This window comes from Megascapheus bottae, chromosome 17 (genome assembly GCF_031878675.1).
Source record: "Megascapheus bottae isolate mThoBot1 chromosome 17, mThoBot2.hap1, whole genome shotgun sequence".
Classification (NCBI taxonomy): Eukaryota; Metazoa; Chordata; class Mammalia; order Rodentia; family Geomyidae; genus Megascapheus; species Megascapheus bottae.
Window position 1 is genome coordinate 10,961,694 of NC_143525.1, and position 23,944 is coordinate 10,985,637.

Here is a 23,944-nt window from a genome sequence, read left to right on the forward strand (position 1 = left end):
GGAGGGAAGGGGAGAAGAGAAGAGGAGAATGGAGGGGAAAGAAGTGGAAGGGGGAGGAGAGGGAAGAAATAAAAGAAAAGTTCACTTTCCCAACCTTCAAATGAGAGCAAGTACATAATGTAGGATCAGCTAGACACAGTGTCCTTGGACATAATCTCAGGAGCCAGTGGTCCAATTATTAAGGACAACGAGGAAGTGTTTTACAGAGGCAATGGTTCAGAGCAGTGGAATGTGTAGCTCTGTAGCCACACTGGCTGTGGTTAATCCTGTGTGTGTTGGAAGGATTGTTCTGTCATCTTAGCAGCCAGGATGCAGCTGCTGCACCAGTGTGTGGTTTCCACACCAGTACTGCAGGTGCTTTGGGAGGGACCTTAGCTCACTTTTTATTTTCCTCTGGGACCTGGGCTTGAACTCAAGGCCCTGGTGCTGTCCCTGAGCTTTTTCACTCAAGGCTAGCACTCTACCACTTGAACCACAGGACCACTTCCAGTTTTCTGATGGTTAATTGGACATAAGAGTCTTACAGACTCTCTTGCCCAGGCCTAGTGGTAGAGTACTTGCCTAGTATGCAAAAGCCCTGGGTTCGAGTTCTTGGTACCACATACACAGAAAAAAGCTGAAAGTGGTGCTGTGGCTCAAGTGGTAGAGCTCTAGCCTGGAGAAAGCCCAAGGAGAGTGTCCAGGCCTGAGTTCAAGCCTCTTGAGTAGCTAGGATTACAGGGGTGAACTACTGGCACCTGGCCTCTACCAACACTTACTGAGTTTCTCATTTGCCGTGCTCTTTGCTGGGAGCGTCTCCAATGTTGTGGAATTGCCAAATGTCAGTGCTTTTCTCTCTGTCTCCAGACTCTCCCCCTCCTGCTGTTGTCATGGCTGTTTCTGTCCTGGGCAAGTTGGCATATATGGGATGAAGGGTAGGTTGATGGCCTCTTGCAGAGAAAGCTTTGTCCCAAGCCTGGGTGACCCATTCTCCAACAACTCTGTGTTCCCCTATCTCTGGCCTGTGATATCACATGAGGTCATTCTCATCCAGGGCAGACAGTCTGATTGGGTCTGGGCAGCCCCATCAGCTCTTTGCTCCCTCCCCTGTTGAGCTCTATGTTTCTGGGACAAGGAAGCCTGGTACTAGCCAGCCAATATGTGATCCACAGCTCTTAAGTGTCCATTCAAACCTGGAATCCAGCTTATCTTGCAGCTTACAGTTAAGGTTGGCTGACTGATGGCAGCTGGCAGATATGCAGACATGCATTGCGGAGACCAGTGTTTGGGGAGAAGAGACGGGCGTGAGGCTTCCGAGGTTTGAAGCTCTACTAGCCACCTGTGTCCCTCAGCCTCCTCTGCCAGATCTCTTTTTTTCTTTTCTTTTTGCCAGTTCTTGGATTTGAACTGTCCTTGAGCACTTTTATTCAAGGCTAGCACTTTGCCACTTGAGCCACAGCACTACTTCCAGCTGTTTCTGTGTATGTGGTGCTGAGGAATCAAACCCAGGGCTTCATGCATGCTAGGCAAGCACTCTACCACTAGGTCAAACTCCTGGCCCCTCTCTCAGGCCACTTGAAGGCTTCATAACATTACCCTTTGACCATCATGGACCCATGGCCTCCAAGACACCCAAATCCAAGGCCCTCACTCATCTCCAGTCCTGGCTACTGAGTGTCAAGCTATACCCAGCGCAACATCAGCTTTGATGTTTTTCTTGGAGAGAATAACAGAAAAATGCAGGGCTGAGAAGAGATTTAATCACAGGAAGGGGGGCAGCCACCACACATACATCATGCACGACAAAATCGCCTTCACTGATTCATATATACACGGCTGCACACAAGCACATGCACACACATAGATCCTCCAAGATGCACGCTCTAGATTCTTCTAGAAGAGAAGTGTCTTGAGAGGGCACAGGAAGTATCTAAGGAATGGAATCTATACTTGTCAGACTCAAAAGCTGGAACCAATTAGTGCCTACTGGCCACTTGAACCCAGATCACGTCTTCTTTAGCTGGATTGCTCTCTGTCTTCGCACGGGCTATAGGGCTGCTTCTCCAACACAGCCCTTTCTTAACTGCATTGACTCAGCTTCATCTTCCTTGACTGTGAGCATACAGGAATACTAACTGGCCAAAGGTTCAGCCAGCTCACTACCCATTGGTTACTCAGTACTAAGCCTTTGTCTCCACTGATAACACATCCAAACCATCCTTATTCTTTCCTATTGTGTAGGGTCAGATGACCTTTCTTCATTGTCTGCTCAGTCCTGAAACTCAGTCCCCACTGGTTGCCACTAGAGGTAGTGTTTCTACTAAGAGTGAATCCAGTAAGATGGATGGATGGATGGGTAATTAATTGGATGATGCGTTTTATCTTCTTGGTGAAGTACTGCCAGCACCCCATCCTGCCCCAGTCTCCACCATGCATTAGGTTGATGGGGAGCTGGGGGTGCTTGAGGAGGGTCCCACAGTCTCAAGAAGCCTCTGGTGCTTACGTAGGTGCTTCCTCCTTTCCTGTTCCCCGGTGACTTCACACACCAACTGGGCAGGGAAGGCCCCAGGAAGTCCTTTCAGCCAGCCTGGGGAGAGAGAGATAGCCACCCAAGTCAGGTTGGGGGCAGAGGTCAAGAAAGGAGGGAAAGCCAGGTGCCGTGACTCATGCCTGTAATCCTAGCTACTCAGGAGGCTGAGATCTGAGGATCCAGGTTCAAAGCTAGCCTGGGCATAAAAGGACCTGAGACTCTTATCTCCAATTAACCTCTAGAAAATGAGAAGTGGGGCTTGGCTCAAGGGTAGGGTGGTAGCCTTGAGCTGAAGAGCTCAGGGAGAGCACTCAGGCCGAGTTCAAGCCCCATGACCTCCCCCCCCCCAAAAAAAAGGGAGGGAAAGGAGGCCCCTGGGGTCTCAGACCTTGAGGATCATGGTGGGTGAGTAAAATAATGGTGACACCAGTAGAAAAAGCATCAACAGGCTGGGAATGTGGCCTAGGAGTAGAGTGCTCGCCTAGCATGCATGAAGCCCTGGGTTCAATTCCTTAGTGCCACATATACGGAAAAAGATGGAAGTAGTGCTGTGGCTCAAGAGGTAGAGCATTGAACAGTGCCCAGGTCCTGAGTTCAAGCCCCAGATCCACCCAAAAAGAAAAAGCAGGAGCAAGCTGAGTACTAGGGGTTTATGCCTATAGTCCTAGATATTCACGAGCCTGAGATCTGAGAATCAAGGTTTGAAGCCAGCCAGTGCAAGGAAGTCTATGAGACTGATCTCCAGGTAACTACCAAAAAAGCCAAAAGTGGCCAACGGGTAGGAGAGCATTATGTTTGAGCAAAAAAAGCTCAGGACAGCACCCAGGCCCCCAGTTCAAGCATCACAGCCGACAAGAAAGAAGGAAAGGAAGGAAGGGAGGGAGGAAGGGGAAGGGAGGGAAGGAGAGAGGGAGGGAGGAAAGGAAGGAAGGAAGGAAGGAAGGAAGGAAGGAAGGAAGGAAGGAAGGAAGGAAGAAGGTTCTCTTACCCTCTGGGCTCTTGTGCAGATGCTTGGGAGGAACCCTGGACTCCAGACCCCGCCCCTCAGTCTTGGAAGGTGTAGAAGGCTCTGAACACAGCTCCTGAGAACACTCTGGAAGGGGACCAGTGACATTACAGTATGATTCAGTCTTTTTTTTCCCCCAATCCTGGGATTTGCACTCAGGGCCTGGGCACTGTCCCTGAGCTTCTTTTGTTCAAGGCTAGCACTCTATCACTTGAGCCACAGCACCACTTTCACTTTTTCAGTTTATGTGGTACTGAGGAATTGAACCCAGGGCTTCATGCATGCTAGACAAGCACTCTACCACTAAGCCACACTCCTGGCCCAGGATTCAGTTTTCTTAACTTCTCCCCGTATTCCTCTTAAGCCTCATTTTTGCTGCCCTCTTCACTTCTCTGACACTTACCACAGTCCTCATAGATGGTGTCTGGGGAGCATGGAAGGGGACCCGGGGTAGGGAAGGCTCCCAGCCATCGCTGCATGTCTGATCTGGTGGCAATAAAGACAAGGGGAGCACAGTTGGCCCAAGATATCCTCCTTGGGGGTGAGTGCCGCAGAGGCCATGGAAGAGAGAGAGACGGGGAAGGGGTAGAAGAATCTGAGAGCTTTGAGGAAGGTCCCAAGAGTGGTTTCTGTCTTTGGGTTTTTGTTTTCCAGTCATGAGGCTGGCACTCGGAGCCTGGGTGCTGTCCCTGAGCTGTTTCACTCAAGGCTAGCACCCTTCCACCTTGAGTCACAGTACCACTTCTAGCTTTTTAAGTAGTTAATTGGAGATAAGAGTCTCATGGGGACTTCTCTGCCCAGGCTGGCTTCTAACTGCAGACCTCAGATAGCAACCTCCCAAGTAGCTAGGGTTGGCTGAGTTTTTGTTGATGCTGTTGTTTTATTTTGGGGGGACAGAATCTCTCTATGTAGCCCAAGTTGGTCTTAAATTTGTAATATGTTTACCCCAGCCTCTTGAGTGCTGCTTTTACAGGTATGCATCATTATGCCAGGCTTGATTTTATTTATTTTGCCATGCTAGGCTTGGAATCTGGGACCTTATATAGGCTAAGCAAGAGCTCTCCTGAAACCAGACACCATTTTGTGCCTATAATCCTAGTTGCTCAGGTGGCTGAGCTCTGAGAATCAAGATTCAGAGCAGGAACAAAAAGAAAAGTTCCCCTGAAATCTGGGGATCACCGTTTGAAGATAGCCAGAGCAGGAAAGAGACTCTAATCTCCAATAAATTACAAAAAGAGTCAGAAATGGAGCTCTGGCTCAATTGGTAAGAGCACAAACCCTCATTGACACAGCCTAGGCCCTGCTCCTCCTCCCAACCTCCCTCCCCCCCCAAAAAAAATAATGATGACTTCAAGAGACTGTTAACTCCAGTTATCCAGCAACAAGCCAGAAAGGCATGTAGCTCAAGTGGTAGAGTGCCAGCTTTGAAGGAAAAAACAAAAACCTTCAAGCCAGGCCCTGATAGCTCACTTCTGTAACCCTAGCTACCCAAGAGGCAAACCTGAGGATCATGGATCAAAGCCAGCCCAGGCAGGAAAGCCTGTAAGATTCTTATCTCCAATTAATAACCAGAAAAGCAGAAGTGGAGCTACAGCTCAAAGTGGTAGACCGCCAGCCTTGAGCAAAATGAGTTCAGGGACAGCAGCCAGGACCTGAGTCCAAGCCTCAGGACCAGCAAAACAAACAAAAAATCAAATACTTAAGTTCAATATTCTCTTACCAGCAAAAAGAAAAAGCTAGGTACCTATGGCTCATGCCTTAGGCCTTCCTAGCTACTAGAAAGGCTGGAATGGATGGGATCTAAAAATTCTACTCAAAACCAAGTCTAGCTTGAGAGTCTGTGAGACTCTTATCTCCAAATAAGTACCCAAAATGCCAGAATTGAAGTTGGAGCCATGAATCAAGAGGTAGAGCACCAGCCTTGAGTGAAAAAGTCAGGCAAGAATTTGAAGCCTTGAGTTCAAGCCCAGTACTGGCACACACGCACACAAGCGCATGCGTACACACACAAACACACACGCGCATGTCTGAAGACATGACTCACAGGGAGGACGCTTGGAGCAACCTGTGGGTAGGACGGCCCTGGTGGTTGCTGAGAAGGGAAAGGCGGAACGTAGGGGGTCCAGATGGGTCTGGAACCTGCTGAGCCTGCACCAGGGAGCGATGGGCATAGTCCAGAACCTGCAGCCGCTGCCCACTGCCCAGGGGAAGAGAACATTCAGACAAGAGCATGGGGTCCTGCCGGATTCCTCCTCTCCACCCAAGCCTGGGGTCCTCCCTTCCCTGCAGGACCCACCTTTTAGGCTGAGTGATGAGCAGCAGGTCACTAAAGAGCAGCAGGCAGAGGGGGGTAAAGCGAGGCCGGGAAGTGAAGAGCACACCCCCCTTCCGGCCCCCCAACTCGGTCAGTTCCCCCTGCAATTCCAGTCGGCGTGACCAGGAGACCAGAGGCAGAGCCTAAGAGGAAGCAGAGGAGGTTGTGGCTTTGATGCCCTGAGGGGAGAGCAGGATGGGGGCACACATCTGGATGGAGACGAACCTTGACTTTGTGGAAGCGCAGTCTTTGGGTGAGCCGAATGAGCTCTTCCGTCTGCTTCATGCGCCCCACCTCGGCACTGCAGCGCTCAATGATCTGTGAGGGGAAACAACTCAGCACCCAGCACCCGCTCCATCTCTCCCTACCCACCAACTGGCTCACCTCCCCTGCCTCCACATCCCTTCCTGCCCACCGACCTTACTGACAGCACCCAGGGCTTTCTGGGCATTCTCATGCCGATTGGATCCCTCCTCTGTCTGGCGCAGGATATTCTGGGAGCAAAGCAAAAGGTTGGCTTTGAATTGTGATCCTCAGATCTCAGCCTCCTGAGTAACTAGGATAACAGGCAAGAATCACTGGTACCTGCCTCTCCATTTTTTGTTTTTGTTTTTGTTTTTTTGCCAGTCCTGGGCTTAAGCTCAGGGCCTGAGCACTGTCCTTGGATTTTTCTCCAGGCTAGAACTCTACCACTTGAGCCTCAGCACCACTTCTGGCTCTTTCTTTCTTTCTTTCTTTCTTTCTTTCTTTCTTTTTTTTTGCCAGTCCTGGGCTTGAGCTCAGGGCCTGAGCACTGTCCTTGGACTTTCTCAAGGCAAGAGCTCTACCACTTGAGCCTTGGCACCATTTCCACTTTTTTTTTTCGAGATATGTGATACTGAGGAATTGAACCCCAAACTCCCAGCCCCTTCTGGCTTTTTCTAAGTATGTGGTACCAAGGAATCGAACCCAGGTCTTTGTGCATGCTAGGCAAGCACTCTACCACTAGGCCAAACTCCTGGCCCATGCCTCTCCATTTTTTAAATGGGCATAGGATCTTCCTATCATATCAATAGCATCATTGTGAGGTATCATGGAGGTAATGGTTGAAAAGGGTGTGGCATAATCCTTAGGAGTGGGGGAGGGGCAGTATCAGGGCTTGAACTCAGGGAACTCTTCCTCAGCTCCACCGATTATTTTGGCATGGCCTGGAGCAAGTTATTTGAGCCACACTGCAATATCCTTTACCATAAGTCAGGGGAAATAATAGTTTCTTCACTCACACTGTTGTTGATGAGTTTAAACATGCATATAGCACTTCAAGCTGTAGGTAGATCCATGCACAAATAGCCATTGAGCTATTATGGCTGGTATCTGTTTTATTTTATTTATTTTTTATGGTTTTTGAACTCGGTTTCTGAGGGCTATCCCTGAGCTTCTTTTGTGCAAGGCTAGTTTTCTACTACTTTCAGCTTTTTGGTGGTTAATTGGAGATAAGAGCCTCACAGACTTTCCTTCCTGGGCTGGCTGCAAACCATGATCCTCAGATATCAACTTCCTGAGTGCTAGGATAACAGCCGTGAGGCACTGGAGCCTGCCCTCCAACCTTGCTTTCTGCTTGCTTATTTTGGAGATGAAGATCTTACAAACTTTTCTACCTAGGCTGGCCTAAAACTGCGATTCTCAGATCTCAGCCTCTGAACAGAGCTTCATTATTTTGCTGTGCGATTTATACGTGTGTGTGTGTGTGTGTGTGTGTGTGTGTGTCTATCAGACCCCCATCTCAACCAGCAAAGAGCTGGGTGCCATGATATACACCTGTCATCCTGGCTATATGAGAAGCATAAATAGGAGATCAAGATCCAGGCTGGCCAGGCAAAAAATGAGATCCTATTTGAAAACAATCAAAGACAAAAACAAACAAACAAACAAGTCATGGTTCCAGTGGTAGAGCAACTTCCTGGCAATATAAAAGCCTTGAGTTTAAATTCCGGTGTCATACACGCACAAAAAGAACAAACAAATAAATGAAAGGGAAGTAGAAAGGAAGGAAGGAAAGAAGGAAGGAAGGAAGGAAAGAAAGAAGAAAGGAAGTAAGGAGGGAGGGAGGGAGGGAAGGAAAGAAAGAAGGAAGGAAGGAAGGAAGGAAGGAAGGAAAGAAGAAAGGAAGGAAGGAGGGAGGGAGGGAGGGAGGGAAGGAAAGAAGGAAGGAAGGAAGGAAGGAGAGGGAGGGAGGGAGGAGAGTTGGGAATCTTACATTAAAATCCCTGTGCTGGGTTAACTGGGTAAGAAAGAGTCAATACTTTATAATAGAGGATTCTCAACCATTTTGTTTCCCAGTGTGACCCCCACTAACATTCCTTTTCTGCATGTGTTTATTTGAAAATACCAGAAACTGAACTGAGTCTCATGCACTTGCTAGCCTCAGGCTCTCCCACGAAGTCCTAACTGCACAGATAGACTCGGTAAATCTGTTTCTCCATCATCGCCTTCGGACTTCGATAAGGAGTGGAATATCTAGGTTTGGGCTTTTTTTCTCACTCCTCCAGGAATCACTATCTGCCCCTTTTTGGAGGTCAAGAAGAGGAGCTCATTCCATGGATTATCTGGGTAGTTCTGCACCGGACGGGGCGAATCCTAGATGGACACGGCCAGACTATAACCTGGGGTTTGGAGGAGCTGTGTGGGGAGGTTTTCCCCGCAGGGCCCCGGTACCTGCAGCAGCATGCGGAGCCTCGTGATACGCTGGAAGGGCAGCAGCAGAAAGGACGGCAGTGGAAGCCGCTCGCACTTGGGCAGGCTCTGCAGCCGCCGCAGCTCCGCAGAGAAGCGCATGTTGGTGTCCCTGCGGAAGCAAGCCCAGCTGGCTAGGCCAATGGCCAGCTCTGGCCTCAACCCCAAGCCTCCCTCCCTGGCCTCCTCCCACGCCTCTGGGATACAGCTGTGCACCTCCCCACACACCCACACACTGGGCTTCTCACCCTTCCATTTACCCCAAGGGAACCTCAGTCTAAACATATTAAACAGAACGTTCCAGAAATAAGCTAGGTTCCAGAGGCTCATGCCTGCAATACTAGCTCTTCAGGAGGTTGAGATCTAAGGATCACAGTTCAAAGCCAGCCCAGGTAGCAAAGTCTGGGAGAGCTTTATCTCCAATTGAGCAAACAAGCTAAGAAACTGCCCAGACTGCCAGGCCTGGGGGAAAACAATCCAAAAAGAAACAATTCATTAAGTCTTAAGTGGTCCATTATTCTGGGTAATGTAATGATGAAATTTTAATCCTGTGGACTCCGTCTCACCTGAGATGTGGACTCTGCCTTTGGCCAGCATTATCCATGCTGTATTTATTATCTATTATTTAGTATTCTCCCTATTGTCACACTGACTGTGTCAGCATCATAGGGCTTGTGTTCAAGGAATCCTTATTTCACTTGAATGATGGGCCCACAGTTCAAGAACAGTGATATTGACAATTCTGTATATAATATTGTTATAATGGGGGGGTTTTTTTGGTCTTTTTTTCCAGTACTGGAACTTGAACTCAGGGCCAGGGAACACTCCATGAGCTTTTTATTTTTTATTTTTTTGGGGGTAGTTGTAGGGCTTGAACTCAGGGCCTGGGTGCTGTCCCACCCAGAGCTCATTCACTCAAGACTAGCACTCTACCACTTTGAGCCACACTCCATGTCCAGTTTTCTCATGTTTAACTGGAGCCTCACAAACTTTCCTACCTGAGCTGGCTTTGCACCCCAGTCCTCGAATCTCAGCCTTCTAAGTAGCTAGGTTTACAGGTGTAAACCACCAACACCCAGTTTCATTAGCTTTTTTACACAAGGCTGGCACTCTACTACTTGAGCTACTTCCAGCTTTTTGTTGGTAAATTGGAAATGGACTTTTCTGCCCAGGCTGGCTTCAAACTATAATCCTCAAATTTCAGCCTCTTGAATATCTAGGATTACAGGTGCAATTTTTCTATTTTATAATGAGTTATTGATAACCTCTTACTATACCTAAGCTAAAACTATATAATGTAGAGGGAAAACAGTATTATGTATGTAGGTGTGCGCGCGCGTGCATGCCCCCCCACACACCCACACTATCCAGGTGGGGTCTTATGACACCCTCCATGGAGTTGGGGGGCCTCTGGACTCACATGAGACGGCTGTAGGTCTCCTCCTGATACTGCTGATTCCTCACATAATCCACATACACAGAGAAAGGCCCCACCGCGTGAACATGCACCACGTCGCACAGGTCGCTGATGTGCGGGGAAGAGCGCACGCGGGACAGTAACGTTCCTAGAAACCTGAAGGAAGAGGAGAATAAGCAGTGGGGGGTGTGGGGGGTGAGGGCCAGGTCTTCTGGTTTGTTGAGATGAGCACTAGAAACTAACTGGGTGTGTCAGAAGGGGCCTGGCTCAGCTGAGATGCTCGCCTCCAATTCTGGAAAGACCCCATCGCCCCCTGCCCCACTGACCGCTCACTGACGCCCTGGACTCGCTGGACGTTGGAGAAGAGCGTGTGGTGATCTCGAGGGGTGAGTGTGTCCCGGAGTGCCTGGCTCAGCACAAAGGTGTCAGTGAGCAGCCGCAGGGAGCGCAGGTAGGAGGCCTCGGAGGTCACTACCTCAAACAGGCTCTAGGAGGAAGGGCAGGGCAGTAGCAGGAAGGGCAGCAGCTCGTGGCCATCTTCAGATTTAGGAGGGAGGGATCCACACAGCTTTCCTTTGCCAGCCCTGTCCAATGCCATCCAGATGTGCCTACCTCCTGCATACGCCTCTCCTGGGGGCTGAGTGTCTCCAACAGGCCACTGGCTCTCACCGCTGGCAGCTCCTGCCACAGAGTGTTGCGAGGTCCTGGGAGCCTTGCAAAGGTGGGAGCTTCCCCAGGACTCGCTGGAGAGGGGTTCCCGTCTTCACCAACACCCCACAGCTCCTCTGAGAGCACAGCTGCTCGGTAGGTCTGATACAGAGGTTCTGAAAAGCAGGCACAGGACATCAGAGAAGTCCAGGGCCCCAGGGCCCTTTCCCCACAGGCGAATGGACACAGGGCAGCCCGAGGTCTAGGAAGCTCACCATCCTGCAGGGGCAGCTCCCAATTCTGCTCCTTCAGCCCCTCCAGCTCCTCCTCATCTCTATGGAGAAAGAAAGGAATGCGAGTTTGATGCTGGTGGCTCACAAGCTGTAATCCTAGCTACTTAGAAGGCTGACCTCTGAGGCCTGTGGTTCAAAGCTAGCCTAGACAGGAAAGTCAGGGAGACTCTTATCTCCAATTAACCACCAAAAGCCAAAGTGGAGTTATGGCCCAAGTGGTCTTGAATATCAGCCTTGAACACAAAGCTAAAGGACAACACCTGTAAGCTGAGTTCAAGTCACAGTAATCCTAGCTACTCAGGATGCCGAGATCTGAGAATTGTGGTTCAAAGTCAACCCAGATAGGAATATCTGTGAGACACTTAGCTCTAGTTTATCACCAAAAAGAATCCGTGGAGGCCTAGCGCCGGTGGCTCACGCCTGTAATCCTAGCTACTCAGGAGGCTGAGATCTGACGATCATGGTTCAAAGCCAGCCTGGGCATGAACTTCTGTGAGACTCTCATCTCCAATTTACCAATAGAAAATAGGAAATAATATTGTGGCTCAAAGTAGTAGAGTGCTAACCTTGAGTTTAAAAAAAGGCTCAAGGACAGCACCTAGTCCTTGAGTTCAAGCCCCAGTTCTGGCACATAAAAAAAAAAAAAATAGAATGGGAGCCCCCCGGGGTCACCTCTATGGCCTACTCCATGGGTATTATTCACATAACACCAAAAGAGATGGATACCCAACCCACTTACATGGGATATGCAGGGATTGAAAAGCTCCCAGATCAAACTCCAGATTTTCTTCTGCCCAGTTAATGGAGAAGCCCTGAACTGAGTCCCATTGATTTCTGCTAATTCAACTACTGAATGCCAGAGATTTTTCAAGTCTCTATCTCCAGCCCTCTCGTGTAGTAACCATTGTCTAGCTCTGTGCCGTGATGAAACCTCATAGATCAGCCAGAGGTGGTTCCTGCCTCTAATCCTGCTTAGGAGACTGAGATATGAGGATGGAGGGTCAAAGCCAGCCAGAGCAGAGAAGTCCCCAGGAACTCTTATCTCCAATTAACCACTCAGAAACTGGAAGTGGTGCTGAGGCTCAAAGTGATAAGGCGCTAGCCTTGAATAAGCAAGCTCAGGGATAGTTCCTAGGGCCTGAGTTCAAGCTCTACAACACACACACACACACACACACACACACACACACACACACTCATAGGTCAAACTCACACCTGCCCCCCACCACCTTTGGTTCTCTATCTCCCCTGTTCTGGGCACCAATACTACTATTTATACTTTCATACAAGCTGAAAAAAGCATTTGCAAATGTTGGCTGAATGAATGATTTACCAGGATTACTTCTGATAAACATGGCTAATCTAAAACGATTAACAAGCCTAGAAAAGAAAAGGTCACCGTTGCCAATTGTATTCGCAATCAGAATTCCAATGGAGAATTCCAAGGTGAGAGAAGGTAATTAAAATGGATCTGTGAAAAAAGCCCATAAGACTCTTATCTCTAGTAAATTACTAAAAAACCAGAAGTGAAGCTATGAGTGAAGTAGCAAAACAAAGCTCAGGGTTAGTGCCCAGGCCTTAAGTTCAAACCCCAGGATAAACACAAAAATAAATAAATAAAAATAAAATGGATCTTGGTCACCTCTTCATTTATTTGCTTGTGCTAATACTCCAGCCTTGGCTTTGCACTCAAGGCTGACATTGTCACTTGAGCCACACCTCCAATTCCAGTTTCTTGCAGGTTAATTGGATGAGTCTCATAGACTTTTCTGCTTCAAACTGTGATCCTCAAATCTCAGCCTCATTAGGATTATAGCTGGAACCACCAGCACCCAGTTTGTTGTATTTTTGAGATAGTGTCTGGCAATACCACCCAGGCTTGGCCCAAACTCATAATCCCTCTGCCTCAGCCTCTTGCGTGCTAGAATGACAGACATGTGCCATCTCTGACTAGCTTAAGGCCATCTCCTTAGCAGTATCATGCCCCCAGAGACTCCACGTGTATCACCATTGCCTAGACAAGGATAATGCAATCCACAAAAGGTTAAGGGTTTATGTGAGGTGACATAGTCATAAGGAACAGATCTGGGACCGGAAACGCTAGAGCCCTAGAAGTCCTTCTTTGTAGAGCTGGGATTTAATGGACCTGAAGATCAGTCTGCCCTCGGGTAAGATGGGTGAGGAGGAGGACAAATACTGTGAATGGGATGGTAAGTCTAGTACCTTCTCTCCAAGACTGCAGAGGGAGCATGCTGAGGTTCTTCATCAGGCCTGTCCCCTGGAGAGAACCCAGAGTGATGAGAGCAAGCCTCCAGGACCCCTGCCCCCAGTCCAAGACTCCTGACCCCACCCCAGCATAAACTTGCTAGTAACTCCCATGAACAGGGTTCACTGGCTGGGGAACCGTGTTTCACCCACCTCTACCCCGTCAAAGCCCAGAGCCGCCCCGGGTTCAGACTCTGTACCTGTTGGGATCCCATCTTCAGCCAGCATATCAACATCTGGCTGTGGGGGATCCCCAGAGGTGCTGGCATCCTGTCTGACTCGAGATGGTTTGGGGGGCTTGAGGGGCGGCAGGAGCCTGCGCTCAGCAGTGGAGCGATAGGAGGTGAGGATCACTGCCGGATGACTGGTACTTGAAGGGCTGGGGCGGGACCGGGACGTACGCAGTGGTGAGGCCCGGCAGGGAATCCTGAGACCATCCTCAGAGCCCCCCACAGGCACCCAGCGCAGCTCCAGGCCAGGCCGAGACAAGTGGCACACACAGGGACAGCCAGGAGGGCAAGCCAGGGTAGCATCTGTGGCAGACAGGAAATTTGCAGAAAAAGATGATGGTGATACACATAGCAGGTACCCCATGGGGTCCCTGAGGTATGAGACTGCTAAGGAGATGGGCTTGAACTAGTCACAGTGGCACATGTCTGTCATTCCAGCATACAAGAAGCTGAGGCAGAAGGATTAGTTTGGGCCAAATCTGGATAATATATCAAGCTGCTGTCTCAACCGCACCCAGGCCTTCTCCAACACTTCATGTCCAGCTCTGGGCATGTCCAAACATCCACCATCCTGACTGCCTTTAAACACCCAGACCTACAGAATCTAGAGTTCCCAAACACAACATCCTTTTGTTTATTTACTTATTTTGCCGTCCCAAGGCTTGTACTCAGGGCCTAAACACTGCCCCTTACCTTTTTCTCTCCAGGCTGGAGCTCCATCTTTTTGAGCCACAGCAACAACTTCTACAAAATCCACTTTAGGAAAGCTCCCAGTTGGATTGGAGGCATGGCTCAGGTGGTAAGCACCAACCAATGAGCAGAAGCAAGTATCAGATACCTATTTCAGATTCCAGTCCCAGACACAAACAAGAACGAAAGCAAGGAAGGAGGAAGGAAGGAAGGAAGGAAGGAAGGAACGAAGGAAGGAAGGAAGGAAGGAAGGAAGAGCTCCCAGTCTTCAAGCACTGATAACAATGATGAGCCAAGCCCACAAGTGCTTACCTGAAGTGCCGTTCTCCTGGGACCCGTGACCAGCAAGGCCATCTTGGGGAGCTTCTTTCTCCCCGTTCACATTCACACCCCCTTGGGACCCCCGATCCAGCGAGTCTACTGTCTGGGCTCCACCTTCAGTCCCCCATTCAAACTTCCCTGCCAGTCTCCGCACAGTGCCTGGGGCAGAGGCAGGGCCATCCTGGGTTAGGCTTCCAGCAAAGGGGAGCTGGGGCAGAGGTGAGCGGGGTGACCCAGAGGGCTTGGGTGGAGGCACTGGAGACCAGGGAGAAGGTTCTGGGGAGATGGAACGCCGTGACACTGGACTTGGGGTGCTGGAAGGTGAGTCTGGCGAAGTCTGGGAGTCCAGACTGGTCCTGGATGCTGAGGGAGGCAGGAGGGCAGGAGGCTTGAGGGCTGCAGCTGGGGGCTCCCAGAAGATGGGGGTGCACATTGGGGTTGGGGCTTCATTGGAGTTTCGAGGAAGCACTTGTGGAGAGGAGCCATTGTGTGGAGGTCCAGGAGAATGAGGAGCTCGGGATCGAGAAGGGGGCCGAGGACGGATAATCCGGGGGGGCTTCAGGGTAGGGGGTGTTGCTGCAGGAAGGGGCTGGGCTGACATCTTCCTCTGAGCTCTTTGAAGGAATGGGGTTTTCTTTGTGAGTCATCCCCTGAGGAGGATGAGAGAGAGAGAGAGAGCTCCTCAGTTTCCCCAAGTCTGGTGCACTTCCTAATCTTTCTTCCTGTCTTCTCTCTTCTCTACCTTCCTTGCTGGAACTTTCTGAGCAGGACTTTAGGATCTCTGTCTCTGTCTCCCTCTCCCTCCCTCCCTCTCTCTCTCTCTCTCTCCCTCTCCCTCCCCCCCTCTCTCTCTGTCTCTCTCTCTCTGTCTCTCCTGTCCTAAAGCTTGAACTTATAGCCTGTGAGTTGGTCCTTACTTTTTTACCCCTTTCCCCCTCAAGGCAGGAAAATGCTCTACAACTTGAGTCCCATCCCCACTTCTGTTTTTTCAATGGTTGATTAGAGATAAAACGCTCATGGACTCCCCTGCCCAAGCTGACTTCAAACCATGATCCTCAAATCTCAGCCTCCTGACTAACTAGGATTATAGCCGCCAGCACCTCAAGATTTTTCACTTTTTGAGATAAGTTCTATCTCTAGATAGCCCAAGCTGACCTCGAGTGGTGGGATTACAGGCGTGTGCTACCAGTCCACACTCCCATTTCTATGTCTTTCAACTGTTTTGGCCACAGGCCAGGTGAAGACAGTGAAGACAGCGAGGCCGGGACTGACTCGGCTGAGGTCCAGAATGGGGCAGACTGGGGTGATGGGGATTTGGCTGGCAGCACCTGGCGAAATGTGTGTGGTGTGGGGTTGGTGTGTGGCTTTGATGTGTGCTGTGTCTAGCGCTCTGTAAAGAACATCAGGATATATGTGTGTGCTCTGTATTATCCGGGTGGAAAGTGTGCTCAAGGGGTGTGTGTGTGTGTGTGTGTGTGTGTGTGTGTGTGTCACACACCCCAGCCTGGCCTGGAAGGGATGCATCACTGTTTCCCTGCACCGACCAGCCCTCTTCTCTCCACTCCCACCCCCTCCCATTTCCCAGTTCCTCTCTCCGGACTCTCCCTTTCCGGATTATTTTTAGTCTCCTTTTCCTGCCATGAAGATTCCTGGAGCCTCTGACCCCAGGAGACCAGGAGGGCCCCAGCATGGTCTACTTCTGTCCCCCATTCTCTCACCCCCTTGCCACCCTTTAGGTCAGGCCACAGAGAGAGGCTCCAGTGGAGAGGCACCTAGGGAGGGGACGGTGGGGACAGAGCAGAGGCCAGGATCAAGAGATCCAGGAATCTGCCTGACTGTCTCTTCCTCTTATGGGGAAGAAGGCTTCAGTTCCACGAAGTCCAAGAGGGTCAGAGCTGGGACATGGGAAGGGGGAGCCCCAAAGTCCATTCAGACATCAGCAGAAGTCACTGCCCTCCAGGCCCTGGACTAGCTTCTTGAGAAACGAAGGGACTACAGACCACCAGCACAGTAGCTTCTAGCTTCTGTCAGGAAGCCACGGAGTAAGGCAACCCAGTGGCCTCCTCACTTAGCCAGCTCTTCCCCAACCCTTGCTCCTTTGAAAGCTCCCATTCTCCCCCTTACACCCCCACAGACCTGCATTTACTTCCTTCCTCACCCCCCCTTCTAACGTGGGTATCCCATCAGGGGTACCCCAAGCACTCACCCTTGAGTCCCCTCCACTCTCAGTCACCTCCCAGGTCTGAGTGAGTAGGGGCAGGAAACAGGAATCAAATCCTCCTCCCAACCGGACACCCCCCCCATACACACACACACAAACACACACCCCACATGCGCACTCTGAGGCTCAGGGCCCCCAGTTCAGGGTGTTTGCAAAGCCCAATGCCTATGGCTCACACTTGTAATCTTATCACGGTTGTAATCCCAGCTGCTCAGGAGGCTGAGATCTGAGGATCATGGTTCAAAACCACTGGGGGACGAGAAGTCTGTGAAACTTGAATTAACCAAGGGGGAAAAAGCCAGAAAGAAATGACTTGGGGAAGGAGGTAACTGGGAGAGAGTGAGGGAAGGGGTGACAGACATTGTCCAAAAAGAAATGGCACGCTTTACCTGATGTATGTAACTGTAACATCCCCTTTGTAATAACAAGTAGTACCAACACACACACACACACACACACACACACACACACACACACTCAAAGGGAAGGTCTGCAGAAAGGGCTGAAAGTCAGACATGAAGATGGAGTTTGCCCAACCTTCATGGACAGAGCTGGGATGAGGAGGGCTAGACTTAACATAGGATAGGGTGACAACGAAGCATAAGTGTCCATGTCTCCGCTCAGATAAGGGGTGGGGGCCTGGGCCTGCCCTTCCTCCTCTGCCTGCGTGACCATCCCTCCTAGCACTTGCACAACCACCCATCTCCTTCACTTTCAGCCAATCCCGCGGAGTGTGAGCCAGCCCAGACTTCATGCCAAGGGACTCCAAACGCTGCTTCCCTCCCAACCTGCAGAGGCTCCCCAGGAATTTACCTTTATCTCCTGAGGTGCACTTCTGTGTCCAGCCCGTCCTTGGAGCCCCTGAGAAGGAAGAATGCTGGCTGAGGTGCCCCAAGTGTCTGTGGCTGCTGCATTTCTGGGGCGGGAACTGAGGGCTCCGATTGGAATCGGACGGAGGAAGCCAGTTTCTCAGCCCCACCCAGCCATTGTGTCAGGGGCCAGAGTGTGTGTGTGTGTGTGTGTGTGTGTGTGTGTGTGTGTGTGTGTGTGAGAGAGAGAGAGAGAGAGAGAGAGAGAGAGAGAGAGAGAGAAAGAGAGAGAGATCACACACACACACACACACACACTCACACACTCACACGCCTGGGAAGATGTGCCTCTCTCCTGCAGGTAGACATGACATTTGTGATGTCGGTGACGACCTCTGCGACTCAGCATCCTCCAGTCCCTCTTTCTCTGGGTCTCAGTCCTGACTGCCTGTCCCACTGGGATTGGCTGGACACTGGTTCCCTGGGGGATGGAGTTGAGGTTTTTCTCACCTTTAATTTGCTCTGATGGTTGAGAAACCCTGTAAACCCAGTTCCCAGAGCTGGGAGTGTGTCAGAAAAACACCTGAGGTGATGGAATAAACCACACCCCAGCCTGGGAAGGAGAGGGGTGGAAGGAAGGTCCAAGAGCCACTTATGAACTCTGAAGGCCTTTGTCCACACCCAAGGGCCTGCCTTTCTCAGACATGTACTCTCTGTTTCTTTCGTTCTCTTCAAACAAGAAACCGGGAAGAAAATCTAGCAAGCTGGCATTGAATTATGTTTTAGCTCCTTTTTGCTCAAACTAAAAGCCCCAAAATCTTCTCCCCCCGCTCCCGCCCCCCAGTCATGAGGCTTGAACTTAGCACTGCCCATGAGCTCTTCTGCTCAAGGCTAGCACTCTACCACTTCGAGCCAAAGCAGTTTCCTGCTGGTTCATTGGAGATAAGAGTCTCTCGGACTTTCCTAACCAGGCTGGTTTACACCATGATCCTCAGATCTCAGCCTCTGAATAGAATTCCTAGCCACTTCTCTCAGGCACATTCCAGCCTCAGGATCTTTGCATAGGCTGTGCCTTCCTGAATAGCTGGGAGTATAGGCTGGGATTATAAATCCATACTTTCATACTCAGTAGGTGCTAAATCAATGATGGACTGAGCAATCTTCCCCACAACCTACAACTCTTAGTATACTCTTTTGTGAATGTTAGGCCTAGGGCTTGAACTCAGGGCCTGGGTTCTGTCCTTTAACTTTTTCACTAAAGGCTACTACTGCTCTAGCACCCAAGTTATTGCTCCACTTGCAGCTTGTTGTTGTTGTTGTTGTTGCTGCTTAATCAGAGATAAGAATCTCACAGACTTTTCTGCCTAGACTGGCTTCAAACTTCAGTCTTTAGATCTCAGCCCCATGAGCGGCTAGGATTTCAGGCATGAGCCACTGGGGCCTGACCATATTGTTAATTTTATGCCCCCGTTCCTGCTGAAAGAATCATCCTCATTACAATTCATTCCATACTGAAGAACTTTGAGGGAGCCTACAAATTTGGTGTTGAGGGTTTGTTGTTTGGTTTTTGGTTTTCCATTTAGGAAAATGGTTCAGGGCCAAGGTGTGGCTCAGTTAACGGCTTGCTTAGCAAGCTCGAGGCCTTCAGTTCATCTCCTGGGTTCATAATCAAATCACAGTACTGTACATCTTGGTGCAAAACCAAACCTTCCTTCTTAATTCGAAATAGTAATGAAGGAACTCGCGAAACTTCGAGGTAATTAGTTCTGGCTTAGCTTGGAGATTCTTTTCTGGAGGGATAGAGTTCTCTTGTCTGCCTCTTCTCAACGTACATACCAGCAAGCCTGGGTGCTCTTGCCATATGCCAACTTCCGATTGGTTCTCAAGGAAGTGAGGTGCAGAAACCCAGGTAGTGGTCTAGGGGCATCTCGGTCTCCATGGAGAGCATGGGATGAAGCGGCAATGGAGGGAAAGAGCAGGGCTGCCGTCAGTTGGGGGAGGTGTGGAAGTGCAACCTGGATGGAAACATGGCTGGTGATGCATGGGCGAATCTGTTCTCTCACCAGCCTTCTCACCAAGCTGCTTATCTACCACATCTCCAGCCCCAGACACGAAACAACTCTACCAGACTGGATTCTAACAGTGCAGAAAACTGCGTGTGCGTTTCTGTCTTGCTTCTTTCAAGCTGTTTTCTTTTTTATGTATCAGCAATTTGTTCTTTTTTATTTATTTTTGCTAATCATGGAACTTGAACTCGGGCCTGGGCGCTGTCCCTAAGCTTTTCTGCTCAAGGCTACTACTGCTCTACCACTTGAGCCACAGAGCCACTTCCAGTTTTCTAGTGGTTAATTGGAGATGAGGGTCTCACAGGACTTTCCTGCTCAGGCTATGAACCAAGATCCTCAGATCCTAGCCACCTGAGTAGCTAGGATTGCAGGCATGAGCCACCAGAGCCTGGCTTCCTTCCTTCCTTCCTTCCCTCCCTCCGTCCCTCCCATCTATCTGCCTTCTTTCCTTGGAATCTCACTGAAGATTATGTCGGGGTTTGGCCATGCAAAAGAAGCAGGGAAAGCAGTAAAGCACCAGCACAACTCTGTGTGCAGAGTTGCGAAAAGAAAGCTCAGTAGAAATGCAGTCTACATCATGGGCTACTGTGCAGGGTGGAGAAGCATTGATGGGTAGGGATGGTTTTAACAAGTTTCACACCTTTCCTTCCTTCCTTTGTTCCTTCTGTCTTTCCTTCCCCGACCCTGTCCCCCCCCCCCCGCCCCCGCCTGTTTCTTTCTTCTGTCAGTACTGGTCTCCTTATTCCCTCCAACTGTGTCTGCCAGCCACCCCATTCTTAGTTCCACTCCCAGACAACTGTGATGGAAAAAAATTGTAAACCTTTAAAAACTATTAAAGAATAGCCCCAGGCTGGGCATTTGGCCTAGTGGTAGAGTGCTTGCCTAGCATGCACAAAGACCGGGGTTTGATTCCTCAGTACCACAAACATAGAAAAAGCCAGAAATGGTGCTGTAGCTCAAGTGGTAGAGCTCTATCTAGACTTAAGAAAGCCCAAGGACAGTGCCCAGGCCCTGAGTTCATGCTCCAGGACTGGTAATCCATTATACTTAGAATGTGAGCCTAACTCCTTGACAAGAAGGAGGGACAGTTTGGATTGGGATAAAAATTTAGCAAGCTGCTCTGCCTAATGTGCCTGCCTACCGCTGGGTAGAGTAACAGGAAATTGCCTTGAAGAGAGACATTGTGCAGGGCTAGAAATGTGGCCTAGTGGTAGAGTGCTTGCCTAGCATGCATGAAGACCCAGGTTCAATTCCTTAGTACCACATACATAGAAAAAAGTCAGAATTGGTGCTGTAGCTCAAGTGGGCAAGTGCCACCCTTGAGGGACAGTGCCCAGGCCCTGAGTTCAAGCCCCAGGACTGGCAAAAAAATAAAAAAAGGATGAGCAGGCCAAAAAGAAAACAATGGCAGTTTTAAATTCAAACCACAAAGGTCATCAGGTTGAAGTTATTTGACTTATTATATTATTTGATTTATTATGTCATTTGATGTTCTAAGAGTTAACTCAAAATACAAATTAGAGAAAAAAAATCAGTAAGGAGATGTTTGTTCCAAAATGGGAAATGGAAAGAATTAACATTAGCCACAGGATATTTGAATAACAGTATGAGTACATCCTGAGTTTTATAAGCTAGAGCTTATAAAATAATAAAATAAACATTAGCACAGACGATATATAATTCTGTTGACTGTAATTGCTTTAAGTGTTCATGTCAAGGTATGCCAAATCACACCTTTGAAATTATGTAAAACTAAAATGTTATTCTTTGCTGCTTAATATTTCTGTTTCCCCAAATATTTAAGCTGCCTTGGATACAGAGCTGAGTTTCTGCAGTCCTCATAATTAAAAAGGCTTATTTGGGCCTGCAGTGTAGCCTAGTGGTAGAATGCTCATCTACCATGCATGAGGCTCTGGGTTCTATCCCTCAGTACCACATACACAGAAAAAAACAGAAATGGCACTGTGGCTAAAGTGGCAGAGTGCTAACCTTGAGCAAAAAGTGTCCAAGGACAGTCCCCTGAGTTCAAGCCCCAGGACTGGCAAAAAAAAAAAAAAACCTAGTGGTGACATCTATAAGTTTTTACTATTCTGAACTATATACAATTAAAATAACTAGACTGTAACCGGGCACAGTGGCTCACATCTGTAATCCTAGCTACTCAGGAGAGTGAGATCTGAGGACCGTCATTCAAAGCCAGCCTGGGCACTGAAGTCCATCAAACTCTTCTCTCCAATTAACCACTAGAGAACCAGAAGTGGCTCTGTGGCCCCTGGGATAGGGCAATAGCCTTGAGCTAAAGAGCTCAGGGACAACACCCAGGCCCAGAGTTCAAGTCCCATGACCAGCAAAAAAAAAAAAAAAAAAAAAAAAAAGACTAGATTGTTTAAACAGTTGCTCTTTCAATTCTTTCATCAGGGCTACTATTGAGTTTTACCTCTACAGATTTAATCTTCTGTAGCATTTACAGGCAGCCCCACAGAGGGACAGATGACTCAAATGTGTCAAATTTAACTCTTTTTTTGGAGGGAGGAACGAGGGAGTCAGTTGTGAAGCTTGAACTCAGGGCCTGAGCACTGCCCGTGAGCTCTTTCACTCAAGGCTAGCACTCTACCAGTTTGAAGCACACCTCCACTTCCAGTTTTCTGGTGGATAATTGGAGCTAAGAGTCTCCCAGATTTTCCAGCCTGGGCTGGCTTTGAACTGTGATCCTCAAATCTCAGCCTCCGGAGTACTTAGGATTACAGCGTTGAGCCACCAACAAATTTAACTTTGCTTCTTAAAAGTTTCAGGTAAGGGACTGGGAGTTGGGCCTCGTGGTAGAGTGATTGCCTAGCAAGCATGAAGACCTGAGGTCAATTACTCAGTACCACATAATACAAAGAAAAAGCTGGAAGTGGTACTGTGGCTCAAGTGGCAAAGTTCTAGCCTTGAGAAAACACAAGGACAGTGTTCAGGCCCTGAGTTCAAGCCCAGGACTGGCCAAAAAAAAAAAAAAAAGAAAGAAAAGAAAAGAAAAAGAAAAAGAAAAAAAAGTTCCAAGTAAAGGCCAAGAGTGTGGCCTAGTGGTAGAGTGCTTGCCCAACATGTAAGAAGCCCTAGGTTTGATTCTTTGGTAACACATACACACACAAAAAAGCCAGAAGTAGTACTGAGGCTCAAGTGGTAGAGTGCTAGCCTTGAAAAGCTCAAGGACAGTGCCCAGGACTGAGCTCAAGCCCCAGGACTGGCAAAAAGAAAAAAGAAAAAAAAAAGCTCCAGGTAAGCTCTGCTTAAAAACTATTTTTATTGATCTTGTTGCTTAAATTGGAAATAAGAGGGCCAATTGGCACAGCGCTCACCTGGCTTGTCAGTCACCCCCTCCGATGTGGGATTCTGCCAGCTGGGACACACCGCCCCAACAATGAGCAAAAAACCCAACTGGGCCAGCAAGGAGACTGCACCTGCCAGACCTACCAAAGCACATCCTGACCACACGGACCATCCAGAGACAGCTGGAAGAACTGCTCAGGTGAGAGGGGAGGGGGGGGGCTGGGGGTTTGGCCTAGTGGTAGAGTGCTTGCAAGCATGCACGAAGACCCGGGTTCAATTTCTCAGTACCAGGAGTGGCTCAAGTGGTAGAGCTCTAGCCTTGAGAAAACCCAAGGACAGTGCTCAGGCCCTGAGCCCAAGCCCAGGACTGGCAAAAAAATTAAAAGGAGGGGGGTGGAGTCAGAGTCTGAATGGAGTCACTTGTGCTTGCCCCCCCAAAACAAAAAGTAAAGCTGGGACATCAAAAGAAAGTAGTTCATGAACATCTCTATTTAATGCCCATACCTGTCTACCTTCTAACTGGACAAGAACTTACATCCTTGCTGTTCTGTTCTTGGAGTAAGGATGGCTTTGCCTTGGCACCTTCCTGGGGCTCCCATCCATACTCTGCAGTTAGTATAACCCAGTTACAGGAAATGATTGAGGCCTCCTACTAGCTCTAGCTTCTGACCGCTGGATTTGTACAAAGCCAGGCCCCATACACTATCTAGGTATTCTTTTTTTTATTATTTTTGCCAGTCCTGGGCCTTGAACTCAGGGCCTGAGCACTGTCCTTGGGCTTTCTCAAGGCTAGAGCTCTACCACTTGAGCCACAGCACCACTTCCAGCTTTTATTTATGTATGTGGTACCGAGGAATTGAACCCGGGTGTTTATGCATGCTAGACAAGCACTTTAACCACTATGCCAAACACCCAGCCCATATCTAGGTAGTATTCTTAATCAGTCTTCTGTGTTCTTCCCTACCCAGTTGCCAAACCTGGCCCCAGTCTAGTTATATAGAAATTCCTCCTTCCCTGTAATGGACCACAACAGGGTTTGTGCTCCAAAATGAAACTCTTCTGGCTTGGGACCAAGTGTGTTCTCCTGTGTCGTTCCAGCCACCTTGCCACCCTTTTGTCTCATCTCACAAA

The 23,944-nt window shown here is 49.2% G+C and overlaps 1 protein-coding gene across 2 annotated transcripts; it reads right to left on the minus strand.

Annotated features, from left to right (window-relative positions):
* Positions 1-1,719: 1,719 nt before the first annotated feature.
* Arhgef15 (Rho guanine nucleotide exchange factor 15) lies at positions 1,720-17,526 on the minus strand. Of its 2 annotated transcripts, none has more exons than XM_090349594.1 (16): positions 17,440-17,526; positions 14,397-15,055; positions 13,365-13,697; positions 13,123-13,177; positions 10,882-10,940; positions 10,571-10,782; positions 10,285-10,445; positions 9,962-10,114; positions 8,524-8,653; positions 6,249-6,323; positions 6,055-6,147; positions 5,812-5,972; positions 5,560-5,712; positions 3,919-4,001; positions 3,498-3,602; positions 1,720-2,566 (listed from the first exon to the last, which is right to left on the minus strand). In XM_090349594.1, the coding sequence occupies exons 2-16, from the start codon at positions 15,004-15,006 to the stop codon at positions 2,415-2,417; spliced, it is 2,535 nt and encodes an 844-aa protein (XP_090205720.1). In that variant the 5' UTR covers positions 15,007-15,055; positions 17,440-17,526; the 3' UTR covers positions 1,720-2,414. The 2 variants fall into 2 exon arrangements, with proteins under 2 accessions (XP_090205720.1, XP_090205719.1); XM_090349593.1 differs by lacking the exon at positions 17,440-17,526 and adding an exon at positions 16,612-16,639.
* Positions 17,527-23,944: the final 6,418 nt, after the last annotated feature.